Source organism: Coregonus clupeaformis, chromosome 24 (assembly GCF_020615455.1).
Source record: "Coregonus clupeaformis isolate EN_2021a chromosome 24, ASM2061545v1, whole genome shotgun sequence".
Lineage (NCBI taxonomy): Eukaryota > Metazoa > Chordata > Actinopteri > Salmoniformes > Salmonidae > Coregonus > Coregonus clupeaformis.
The window spans coordinates 29304460-29317896 of NC_059215.1; the positions used below are offsets into that span (position 1 = coordinate 29304460).

General features: G+C 49.1%; 1 protein-coding gene across 8 annotated transcripts in view; it reads right to left on the reverse strand.

Moving 5' to 3' along the window:
- The window catches only part of LOC121538349 (extracellular sulfatase Sulf-2), a 169975-nt gene that overhangs the window by 14936 nt on the left and 141602 nt on the right, over positions 1 to 13437 (reverse strand). For all 8 annotated transcript variants that reach the window (XM_041846254.2, XM_041846256.2, XM_041846257.2 and 5 more), the window contains one exon: positions 13213 to 13388. In XM_041846254.2, the coding sequence (XP_041702188.1) occupies positions 13213 to 13388 (176 nt within the window). The remainder of the gene's footprint in view (positions 1 to 13212; positions 13389 to 13437) is intronic.

Genomic DNA, 13437 nt, shown 5'->3' on the forward strand with positions numbered 1-13437 from the left:
AGACTTCCGCTACCGACTTCGGCTTGCCTCAGAAAAAAGAATGTGTGCCCGAACAGCCGAAATCACCGTTACCGAAGTCCAAAACAAACAAAAACGTCACAAAATGTTGTCATAATATATGCACAAACTCCTCCGAACTGTTTCGGCTGGGTAGCATGCGGACGCCCTTAACCAGTCCAATCACCATAAATATACACTGCTCAAAAAAATAAAGGGAACACTTAAACAACACAATGTAACTCCAAATCAATCACACTTCTGTGAAATCAAACTGTCCACTTAGGAAGCAACACTGATTGACAATAAATGTCACATGCTGTTGTGCAAATGGAATAGACAACAGGTGGAAATTATAGGCAATTAGCAAGACACCCCCAATAAAGAAGTGGTTCTGCAGGTGGTGACCACAGACCACTTCTCAGTTCCAATGCTTCCTGGCTGATGTTTTGGTCACTTTTGAATGCTGGCGGTGCTTTCACTCTAGTGGTAGCATGAGACGGAGTCTACAACCCACACAAGTGGCTCAGGTAGTGCAGCTCATCCAGGATGGCACATCAATGCGAGCTGTGGCAAGAAGGTTTGCTGTGTCTGTCAGCGTAGTGTCCAGAGCATGGAGGCGCTACCAGGAGACAGGCCAGTACATCAGGAGACGTGGAGGAGGCCGTAGGAGGGCAACAACCAAGCAGCAGGACCGCTACCTCCGCCTTTGTGCAAGGAGGAGCAGGAGGAGCACTGCCAGAGCCCTGCAAAATGACCACCAGCAGGCCACAAATGTGCATGTGTCTGCTCAAACGGTCAGAAACAGACTCCATGAGGGTGATATGAGGGCCCGACGTCCACAGGTGGGGGTTGTGCTTACAGCCCAATACCGTGCAGGACGTTTGGCATTTGCCAGAGAACACCAAGATTGGCAAATTCGCCACTGGTGCCCTGTGCTCTTCACAGATGAAAGTAGGTTCACACTGAGCACATGTGACAGACATGACAGAGTCTGGAGACGCCGTGGAGAACGTTCTGCTGCCTGCAACATCCTCCAGCATGACCAGTTTGGCGGTGGGTCAGTCATGGTGTGGGGTGGCATTTCTTTGGGGGGCCGCACAGCCCTCCATGTGCTCGCCAGAGGTAGCCTGACTGCCATTAGGTACCGAGATGAGATCCTCAGACCCCTTGTGAGACCATATGCTGGTGCGGTTGGCCCTGGGTTCCTCCTAATGCAAGACAATGCTAGACCTCATGTGGCTGGAGTGTGTCAGCAGTTCCTGCAAGAGGAAGGCATTGATGCTATGGACTGGCCCGCCCGTTCCCCAGACCTGAATCAAATTGAGCACATCTGGGACATCATGTCTCGCTCCATCCACCAACGCCACGTTGCACCACAGGCTGTCCAGGAGTTGGCGGATGCTTTAGTCCAGGTCTGGGAGGAGATCCCTCAGGAGACCATCCGCCACCTCATCAGGAGCATGCCCAGGTGTTGTAGGGAGGTCATAAAGGCACGTGGAGGCCACACACACTACTGAGCCTCATTTTGACTTGTTTTAAGGACATTACATCAAAGTTGGATCAGCCTGGAGTGTGGTTTTCCACTTTAATTTTGAGGGTGACTCCAAATCCAGACCTCCATGGGTTGATAAATTTGATTTCCATTGATAATTTTTGTGTGATTTTGTTGTCAGCACATTCAACTATGTAAAGAAAAAAGTAGTTAATAATATTATTTCATTCATTCAGATCTAGGATGTGTTGTTTAAGTGTTCCCTTTATTTTTTTGAGCAGTGTATTATCTTTACAATCCCTCTAAATGTATATCCCCCATCCTAGGCCCCCTCCCCCCTCCCTAAATCTTCACCCCACTCCGCCCACTTTTTCACACTAACTGAGAAATCTCATGATCTCCTCGTGAAATGGCTTTTGCTGCGTAATCTGCTTTTCCAGGGAACAGAGTGCAGAGACACACACACACCCTGCCGGTGGTAAACAACACTAATGTAATTCAATCCAAAACCTTGTGAGGGAGTAAGGGGAGGAGAGAAAAGGAGAGAAGGGGAGGGGAGGGGAGGGGAGAGGAAGGAGAGGAGAGAAGGGGAGGGAAGAGGAAGGAGAGGAGAGAAGGGGAGGGGAGAGGAAGGAGAGGATACTAAGGAAGTCTCAAGGTTTTGCTCGCCTGAGGTAGAGTATCTCATGATAAGCTGTAGACCACACTATTTACCAAGAGAGTTTTCTTCTATATTTTTCGTAGCTATCTATATACAACCACAAACCAATGCTGGCACTAAGACTGCACTCAAGGAGCTGTATAAGGCCATAAGTAAACAGGAAAATGCTCATCCAGAGGCAGCGCTCCTAGTGGCCGGTGACTTTATTGCAGGGAAACTTAAATCCGTTCTACCTAATTTCTACCAGCATATTAAATGTGCAACCAGAGGAAAAAAAACTCCAGACCACCTTTACTCCACACACAGAGACGCATACAAAGCTCTCCCTCGCCCTCCATTTGGCAAATCTGACCATAACTCTATCCTCCTGATTCCTGCTTATAAGCAAAAACTAAAGCAGGAAGCACCAGTGACTCGGTTAATAAAAAAGTGGTCAGATGACGCAGATGCTAAGTTACAGGACTGTTTTGCAAGCACAGACTGGAATATGTTCCGGGATTCTTCAGATAGCATTGAGGAGTATGCCACATCAGTCACTGGCTTCATCAATAAGTGCATCGATGACGTCATCCCCACAGTGACCGTACGTACATACCCCAACCAGAAGCCATGGATTACAGGCAACATCCGCACTGAGCTAAAGGCTAGAGCTGCCGCTTTCAAGGAGCGGGACTCTAACCCGGACGCTTATAAGAAATCCCGCTATGCCCTCCGACGAACCATCAAACAGGCAAAGAGTCAATACAGGACTAAGATTGAATCGTACTACACCGGGTCTGACGCTCGTCGGATGTGGCAGGGCTTGAAAACTATTACAGACTACAAAGGGAAGCACAGCAACGAGCTGCCCAGTGACACAAGCCTACCAGACGAGCTAAATCACTTCTATGCTCGCTTCGAGGCAAGCAACACTGAAGCATGCATGAGAGCACCAGCTGTTCCGGATGACTATGTGATCACACTCTCCGTAGCCGATGTGAGTAAGACTTTTAAACAGGTCAACATTCACAAGGCTGCAGGGCCAGACGGATTACCAGGACGTGTACTCCGAGCATGTGCTGACCAACTGGCAAGTGTCTTCACTGACATTTTCAACATGTCCCTGACTGAGTCTGTAATACCAACATGTTTCAAGCAGACCACCATAGTCCCTGTGCCCAAGGACACTAAGATTGCCTGCCTAAATGACTACCGACCTGTAGCACTTACGTCTGTAGCTATGAAGTGCTTTGAAAGGCTGGTCATGGCTCACATCAACACCATTATCCCAAAAACCCTAGACCCACTCCAATTTGCATATTGCCCCAACAGATCCACAGATGATGCAAAGCTCAACCATAGTGCCCTCAAAGCTCATCACTAAGCTAAGGATCCTGGGACTAAACACCTCCCTCTGCAACTGGATCCTGGACTTCCTGACGGGCCGCTCCCAGGTGGTAAGGGTAGGTAACAACACATCTGCCACGCTGATCCTCAACACGGGGGCCCCTCAGTGTTGCGTGCTCAGTCCCCTCCTGTTCACCCATGACTGCATGGCCAGGCACGACTCCAACACCATCATTAAGTTTGCCGATGACACAACAGTGGTAGGCCTGATCACCGACAACGATGAGACAGCATATAGGGAGGAGGTCAGAGACCTGGCTGTGTGGTGCCAGATAACAACCTCTCCCTCAACGTGATCAAGACAATGGAAATGATTGTGGACTACAGGAAAAAAAAGAGGACTGAGCACGCCCCCATTCTCATCGACGGGGCTGTAGTGGAACAGGTTGAGAGCTTCAAGTTCCTTGGTGTCCACATCACTAATGAATGATCATGGTCCAAACACACCAAGACAGTCGTGAAGAGGGCACGACAAAGCCTATTCCCCCTCAGGAGAATGAAAAGATTTGGCATGGGTCCACAGATCCTCAGAAAGTTCTACAGCTGCACCATCGAGAGCATCCTGACTGGTTGCATCACCGCCTGGTATGGCAACTGCTCGGCCTCCGACTGCAAGGCACTACAGAGGGTAGTGCGTACGGCCCAGTACATCACTGGGGCCAAGCTTCCTGCCATCCAGGACCTCTATACCAGGCGGTGTCAGAGGAAGGCCCTAAAAATTGTCAAAGACTCCAGCCACCCTAGTCATAGACTGTTCTCTCTGCTACCGCACGGCAAGCGGTACCGGAGCGCCAAGTGTAGGTCCAAAAGGCTTCTTAACAGCTTCTACCCCCAAGCCATAAGACTCCTGAACAGCTAATCATGGCTCCCCGGAAAATTTGCACTGCCCCCCCACCCCCACCCCGTCCCCCTTTTTTACTCTGCCGATACTCTGTTTATTATTCATGCATAGTCACTTTAACTCTACCCACATGTACATATTACCGCAATTACCTCGACTATTCGGGGGCCCCCGCACATTGACTCTGCACCTGTACCCCCATGTATATAGCCTCTCTACTGTTATTTTATTTTATAATAATAATAATAATAATAATAATATGCCATTTAGCAGACGCTTTTATCCAAAGCGACTTACAGTCATGCATGCATTATTTTTTTTTGTGTATGGGTGGTCCCGGGGATCGAACCCACTACCTTGGCGTTACAAGCGCCGTGCTCTACCAGCTGAGCTACAGAGGACCACTGCTGCTCTTTAGTTATTTGCTTAAATTTTTTTTGCTTAACACTTTTTTTATTTGTTTTACTTTGCATTGTTGGTTAAGGGCTTGTAAGTAAGCATTTCACTGTAATGTCTACACCTGTTGTATTCGGCGCATGTGGCAAATACAATTTGATTTGATTTGATTTGAGAAGTGGAGGGGAGACGGAGAGCCAGAGGATTGGGGAGAGGTGGGTTCAGGTTGAGGCTGGGGTGGGGGGATGAGACTGGCTGTGCATTGCTGAGAGGTGACGACATAGAGCAGCAGTACAGAGGGACATGGATGATGGTCTGAGTGACCTGTCCCCTGGCTCTACAGGGCTTAACACTGAGTGGTGATGTTAAACTGACTACTTTAAAACCAAATTGAAACAGTTTCTTGACTGTGTCCATCTCGCTAATAATCAATCACCGAAATGAAAGCTAGACAGTCAAGGAGCATAGAAAATTCAAAAAACGATCAATAGAGGACTATGTTTTGCACATTTTGACGGCAAGAAAATATAACACATTTTCAGTGCGGACCTCGTTGAAGACCGAATGCGCCCCCCGGGGCAAAATGAGTTTGACACCCCTGATCTAAATAATCCAAGCTGGATCAGGACTGGGTCTAGAGAAACAAATGAGATCAAAACAAAGTCAATCACTGTGATCAGGCAGATGTTACTGTTGTTCTATTGAACTCCTCATCCTTCCCCCTCCCTCTGTCAGTCAGTCGGTCTCTGTCTGTCACTCGGTCTCTGTCTGTTTGTCGGTCTCTGTCTGTCTGTCTGCCTGTCTGCCTGTCTGTCTGTCTGTCTGTCTGTCTGTCTGTCTGTCTGTCTGTCTGTCTGTCTGTCTGTCTGTCTGTCTGTCTGTCTCTGTCTGTCTGTCTGTGTTTGTCTGTCTGTCAGTCAGTCAGTCGGTCTCTGTCTGTCTGTCAGTCAGTCAGTCAGTCAGTCAGTCTCTGTCTGTCTGTCTGTCTGTCACTGTCTGTCTGTCTGTCTGTCGTCTATGTCTGTATGTCGGTCGGTCTCTGTCTGTCGGTCGGTCTCTGTCTGTCGGTCGGTCTCGGTCGGTCTCTGTGTGTCGGTCGGTCTCTGTCGGTCGGTCTCTGTCGGTCGGTCTCTGTCGGTCGGTCTCGGTCGGTCTCTGTGTGTCGGTCGGTCTCTGTCGGTCGGTCTCTGTCGGTCGGTCTCTGTCGGTCGGTCGGTCTCGGTTTTTTCGGTCTCGGTCTGTCGGTCGGTCGTTCTCTGTCGGTCGGTCGGTCGGTCTCTGTCGGTCGGTCTCTGTTGGTCGGTCGGTCTCTGTCTGTCGGTCGGTCGGTCTCTGTTGATTGGTCGGTCTCAGTCTGTCGGTCGGTCGGTCTCTGTCGGTCGGTTGGTCTCAGTCTGTCAGTCTCTGTCTGTCGGTCAGTCTCTGTCGGTCGGTCTCTGTCAGTCGGTCGATCTCTGTCTGTCGGTCGGTCTCTGCTTGTCGGTCGGTCTGTCGCTGTCTGTCTGTCGGTCTGTCTCTGTTTGTCGGTCTGTCGGTCTCTGTCTGTCAGTCGGTCTGTCGGTCGGTCTGTCGGTCTGTCAGTCAGTCGGTCTCTGTCAGTCTGTCTGTCTGTCTGTCTGTCAGTCAGTCGGTTGGTCTGTCGGTCTGTCAGTCGGTCTCTGTCTGTCTGTCAGTCGGTCTCTGTCTGTCTCTCTGTCAGTCTCTGTCTGTCAGTCGGTCCGTCAGTCTCTGTTTGTCAGTCGGTCGGTCTCTGTCTGTCAGTCGGTCGGTCGGTCGGTCGGTCGGTCGGTCGGTGTCTGTCTGTCAGTCGGTCTTTGTCTGTCACTCGGTCTCTGTCAGTCGGTCTCTGTCTGTCTGTCAGTCGGTCTCTGTCTGTCGGTTGGTCTCTGTCTGTCGGCCGGTCAGTCTGTCTGTCTGTCTGTCAGTCTCTGTCTGTCGGTCGGCCGGTTGGTCGGTCTCTGTCTGTCTGTCAGTCAGTCAGTCGGTCTCTGTCTGTCACTCGGCCTCTGTCTATCTTTCTTTCTGTCTGTCGGTCTCTGTTTGTCGGTTGGTCTCTGTCTGTCTGTCTGTCGGTCTCTGTCTGTCTGTCGGACTCTGTCTGTCGGTCAGTCTCGGTCAGTCGGTCTATGTCGGTCGGTTGGTCGGTCTCTGCTTGTCGGTCGGTCTGTCACTGTCTGTCTGTCTGTCTGTCGGTCGGTCTCTGTCTGTCTGTCTGTCAGTCGGTCGGTCGGTCGGTCGGTCTCTGTCTGTCTGTCTGTCTGTCTGTCTGTCTGTCTGTCTGTCTGTCAGTCGGTCGGTCTCTGTTTGTCAGTCGGTCTCTGTCTGTCTGTCAGTCTCTGTCTGTCAGTCTGTCTGTCTGTCTGTCAGTCAGTCTCTTTCTGTCTGTCTGTCTGTCTGTCTATCTGTCGGTCTCTATCTGTCAGTCCAGTCAGTCATTCGGCCTCTAGCTGTCAGTCAGTCAGTCGGTCGGTCTCTGTCAGTCTGTCAGTCAGTTAGTCGGTGTCTGTCTGTCTGTCTGTCACTGTCTGTCTGTCTGTCGGTCTCTGTCTGTCTCTCGGTCGGTCTCTGTCTGTCGGTTGGTCTCTGTCGGTCTCTGATTGTCTGTCGGTCTCTGTCTGTCGGTCTCGGTCGGTCTCTGTCTGTCGGTCGGTCTCTGTCGGTCTCTGTCTGTCGTCGGTCTCTGTCTGTCGGTCGGTCAGTCTCTGTCGGTCGGTCGGTCTCTGTCGGTCGGTCGGTCGGTCTCTGTCTGTCGGTCGGCCGATCTCTGTCTGTCTGTCGGCCGGTCTCTGTCGGTCGGTCTGTCTCTGTCGGTCGGTCTGTCTCTGTCGGTCGGTCTCTGTCGGTCGGTCGGTCTCTGTCGGTCTGTCGGTCTCTTTCGGTCTGTTGGTCGGTCTCTGTCTGTCTGTCTGTCTGTCTGTCTGTCTGTCTGTCTGTCTGTCAGTCTGTCAGTCGGTCTCTGTCAGTCGGTCTGTCTGTCTGTCTGTTGGTCTCTGTCTGTCTGTTATGATTATTTATTGCACTATTAGGCTATGAGCTACAGTTAAACTTTCCACTCAAATTGTGAAGACGTTATATATTGATGGCTCCATAATAAACATGATATTGATATTTGTGGGTATGATAATAAATGATAATAACAGCCTAATAGTCATCATCACCATCATTATCCTTGTAATTTACATTGTCATTATCTACTAGCCTATGTATTACTATACAAATGGATTTGCCTGATTTAATAATGGCTTAAGTAATTGTATTCAATATATTGTAATTTGGTTATTAATGAGAAAACGGACTATCCTAAAACAGCTGTCTCTCATCTGCGGCAGCTGTGTGCATATTACTTATTTATGACTATGTAATTCAGGGACAAGATTGTAGACCTACACAAGGCTGGAATGGGCTACAAGACCATCGCCAAGCAGCTTGGTGAGAAGGTGACAACAGTTGGTGCGATTATTCGCAAATGGAAGAAACACAAAAGAACTGTCAATCTCCTCCCGGCCTGGGGCTCCATGCAAGATCTCACCTCGTGGAGTTGCAATGATCATGAGAACGATGAGGAATCAGCCCAGAACTACACGGGAGGATCTTGTCAATGATCTCAAGGCAACTGGGACCATAGTCACCAAGAAAACAATTTGTAACAGTCGGTTGGTCTCAGTCTGTTTGTAAGTCGGTTTCTGTTTGTCTCTCTGTCAGTCGCTGTCAGTCAGTCAGTCAGTCAGTCGGTCTCTGTCTGTCTGTCTGTCTGTCTGTCTGTCTGTCTGTCTGTCTGTCTGTCTGTCTGTCTGTCGGTCGGTCGGTCAGTCTGTCTGTCTGTCTGTCTGTCTGTCGGTCTCTGTCTGTCAGTCTCTGTCTGTCAGTCAGTCGGTCTCTGTCTGTCTGTCTGTCTGTCTGTCTGTCTGTCTGTCTGTCTGTCTGTCTGTCTGTCAGTCGGTCTCTGTCAGTCGGTCTCTCTCTGTCTGTCGGTCTCTGTCTGTCGGTCGGTCTCTGTCTGTCGGTCGGTCTGTCGGTCTGTCGGTCTCTGTCTGTCGGCCGGTCGGTCGGTCGGTCTCTGTCTGTCTGTCTGTCTGTCTGTCTGTCTGTCTGTCGGTCGGTCTCTGTCTGTCAGTCGGTCCGTCAGTCTCTGTTTGTCAGTCGGTCGGTCGGTCTCTGTCTGTCAGTCGGTCGGTCGGTCGGTCGGTGTCTGTCTGTCAGTCGGTCTCTGTCTGTCTGTAACTCGGTCTCTATCTGTCAGTCGGTCTTTGTCTGTCACTCGGTCTCTGTCAGTCGGTCTCTGTCTGTCTGTCAGTCGGTCTCTGTCTGTCGGTCGGTCGGTCTCGGTCTGTCGGTCGGCCGGTCGGTCGGTCTCTGTTTGTCTGTCAGTCTCTGTCTGTCGGTTAGTCTCTGTCTGTCTGTCAGTCAGTCAGTCGGTCCGTCAGTCTCTGTTTGTCAGTCGGTCGGTCGGTCTCTGTCTGTCAGTCGGTCTCTGTCTGTCGGTCGGTCTCTGTCTGTCTGTCGGTCGGTCGGTCTGTCTGTCTGTCTGTCTGTCGGTCTCTGTCTGTCGGTCGGCTGGTTGGTCAGTCTCTGTCTGTCTGTCTGTCGGTCTCTGTCTGTCGGTTGGTCTCTGTCTGTCTGTCTGTCAGTCAGTCAGTCAGTCAGTCGTCTCTGTCTGTCACTCGGTCTCTGTCTGTCTTTCTGTCACTCGGTCTCTGTCTGTCTTTCTGTCTGTCGGTCTCTGTTTGTCGGTTGGTCTCTGTCTGTCTGTCGGTCTCTGTCTGTCTGTCGGACTCTGTCTGTCGGTCAGTCTCGTTCGGTCGGTCTATGTCGGTCGGTTGGTCGGTCTCTGCTTGTCGGTCGGTCTGTCACTGTCTGTCGGTCTGTCGGTCTCTGTCTGTCTGTCGGTCGGTCGGTCGGTCGGTCTCTGTCTGTCTGTCTGTCTGTCTGTCTATCTGTCTGTCTATCTGTCTGTCTGTCTGTCTGTCTGTCGGTCGGTCTCTGTCTGTCTGTCAGTCAGTCGGTCGGTCTCTGTTTGTCAGTCGGTCTCTGTCTGTCTGTCAGTCTCTGTCTGTCAGTCTGTCTGTCTGTCAGTCAGTCTCTTTCTGTCTGTCTGTCTGTCTATCTGTCGGTCTCTATCTGTCAGTCAGTCAGTCGGCCTCTAGCTGTCAGTCTGTCAGTCGGTCGGTCTCTGTCTGTCTGTCTGTCAGTCAGTCAGTCGGTGTCTGTCTTTCACTGTATGTCTGTCTGTCTGTCGGTCTCTGTCTATCTCTCGGTCGGTCTCTGTCTGTCGGTTGGTCTCTGTCGGTCTCTGTTTGTCTGTCGGTCTCTGTCTGTCGGTCTCGGTCGGTCTCTGTCGGTCGGTCGGTCTCGGTCGGTCTCCGTCTGTCGGTCGGTCTCTGTCTGTCGGTCGGTCGGTCTCTGTCGGTCGGTCGGTCTGTCTCTGTCGGTCGGTCTGTCTCTGTCGGTCGGTCTGTCTCTGTCGGTCGGTCAGTCTCTGTCGGTCTGTTGGTCGGTCTCTGTCTGTCTGTCTGTCTGTCTGTCTGTCTGTCTGTCAGTCTGTCAGTCGGTCTCTGTCTGTCTGTTATGATGAGTTTTCTGGTATCGAGTAATTCAGGATGTAAGAGAATAGTTAAACACTTACAGTGAGGGAAAAAAGTATTTGATCCCCTGCTGATTTTGTACATTTGCCCACTGACAAAGAAATGATCAGTCTATAATTTTAATGGTAGGTTTATTTGGGCAGTGAGAGACAGAATAACAACAAAAACATCCAGAAAAACGCATGTCAAAAATGTTATGAATTGATTTGCATTTTAATGAGGGAAATAAGTATTTGACCCCCTCTCAATCAGAAAGATTTCTGGCTCCCAGGTGTCTTTTATACAGGTACGAGCTGAGATTAGGAGCACACTCTTAAAGGGAGTGCTCCTAATCTCAGCTTGTTACCTGTATAAAAGACACCTGTCCACAGAAGCAATCAATCAATCAGATTCCAAACTCTCCACCATGGCCAAGACCAAAGACCTCTCCAAGGATGTCAGGGACAAGATTGTAGACCTACACAAGGCTGGAATGGGCTACAAGACCATCGCCAAGCAGCTTGGTGAGAAGGTGACAACAGTTGGTGCGATTATTCGCAAATGGAAGAAACACAAAAGAACTGTCAATCTCCTCCTGGCCTGGGGCTCCATGCAAGATCTCACCTCGTGGAGTTGCAATGATCATGAGAACGATGAGGAATCAGCCCAGAACTACACGGTAGGATCTTGTCAATGATCTCAAGGCAGCTGGGACCATAGTCACCAAGAAAACAATTGGTAACACACTACGCTGTGAAGGACTGAAATCCTGCATTTCCCGCAAGGTCCCCCTGCTCAAGAAAGCCCATATACAGGCCCGTCTGAAGTTTGCCAATGAACATCTGAATGATTCAGAGGAGAACTGGGTGAAAGTGTTGTGGTCAGATGAGACCAAAATCGAGTTCTTTGGCATCAACTCAACTCGCCGTGTTTGGAGGAGGAGGAATGCTGCCTATGACCCAAAGAACACCATCCCCACCGTCAAACATGGAGGTGGAAACATTATGCTTTGAGGTTTTTTTCTGCTAAGGGGACAGGACAACTTCACCGCTTCAAAGGGACGATGGACGGGGCCATGTACCGTCAAATCTTGGGTGAGAACCTCCTTCCCTCAGCCAGGGCATTGACAATGGGTCGTGTATGGGTATCCAGCATGACAATGACCCAAAACACACAGCCAAGGCAACAAAGGAGTGGCTCAAGAAGAAGCACATTAAGGTCCTGGAGTGGCCTAGCCAGTCTCCAGACATTAATCTCATAGAAAAATTTGGGAGGGGAGCTGAAGGTTCGAGTTGCCAAACGTCAGCCTCCAAACCTTAATGACTTGGAGAAGATCTGCAAAGAGGAGTGGAACAAAATCCCTCCTGAGATGTGTGCAAACCTGGTGGCCAACTACAAGAAACGTCTGACCTCTGTGATTGCCAACAAGGGTTTTGCCACCAAGTACTAAGTCATGTTTTGCAGAGGGGTCAAATACTTATTTCCCTCAATAAAATGCAAATCAATTTATAACATTTTTGACATGCGTTTTCTGGATTTTGTTGTTGTTATTCTTTCTCTCACTGTTCAAATAAACCTACCATAAAAATGATAGACTGATCATGTCTTTGTCAGTGGGCAAACGTACAAAATCAGCGGGGGATTAAACACTTTTTTCCCTCACTGTACATGGAGAGTTGATTCAAAGTATTGAATATTACAGTACCGGATTCACATGGCAAGCGGTACGGGCGTAGCCTATTGTTATCTGAATGACTTACATAGAAAACCTCTTAGTTTATATAATGCTTTCTGAGCTAATTCCATCCAACTGTTGCCAACCATTATTGACTGTCACTCATCACCTACAATAGGATCCCCCTATATGGTATTGTGTTGCACCCTAGTCAGTATATTCCATCACATACTCCTTCTAAGATTAGCACCAGTGGCCCCCCAGCTATCTTGGCCCGCATAACTTCTGGTACCCACCAGTGACAGAAATAAATACATGGAATGTCCTCATCCTCCAAATCCTTATGCAGCTCTCAATATTCCAAACATTAACTAATACTGTAAAAAAGACGTAATATCACTGTCTGTCGGTCTCGGTCTGTCTGTCGATCTCGGTCGGTCTCTGTCTGTCGGTCGGTCTCTGTCGGTCGGTCGGTCTCTGTCGGTCGGTCGGTCTCTGTCGGTTGGTCGGTCTCTGTCTGTCGGTTGGTGTCTGTCGGTCGGTCGGTCTCTGTCTGTCTGTCTGTCGGTTGGTCTCTGTCTGTCGGTCGGTCTCTGTCTGTCGGTCTGTCAGTGATCTTAAGGAGTCATAAGTGGGATAGACCAGCTATATAGAGGATTTAGAGGTTTTGTAATTATACATTTTACTTAATGTACACTACCAGTCAAAAGTTTTTTTTACATTGTAGAATAATAGTGAAGACAACTATTAAATAACACATATTAACTTTTGACTGGTAGAGTACATTAACTTTTAAGAAGGCACATCTGTTAATTGAAATGCATTCCAGGTGCTACCTCATGAAGCTGGTTGAGAGAATGCCAAGAGTGTGCAAAGCTGTCATCAAGGCAAAGGGTGGCTATTTGAAGAATCTCAAATATAAAATATATTTTGATTTGTTTAACACTTTTTTGATTACTACATGATTCCATATGTGTTATTTCATAGTTTTGATGTCTTCACTATTATTCTACATTGTAAAAAATAGTAAAAATAAAGAAAAACCCTTAAATGAGTAGGTGTGTCCAAACTTTTGACTGGTACTGTATGGATGGATGTATAGATGATTGAATCAGTCCCACAGGGGTTAAGTCATCCACAGTACCCTTCCGGGTAAAGATAATACAGCCATACCACCCACCCACTCCCACACACACTTACATGGCTCCTGCCTCCACGTTGGGTCCTCGGATGTAGAAGGGCACTCGGATGTCAAACTCGTAGGGCATGGACTTGCCCTTGACCAGTCCAAACTGGCCAACGTGGTAGCCATGGTCAGCTGTGTAGATGATATAGGTGTTGTCCAGTTCCCCAGTCTCAGCCAACATGTTATACACCTAGAACACAGAACAGATACCTTCCAAACATGTCTCAATAAACAATGGG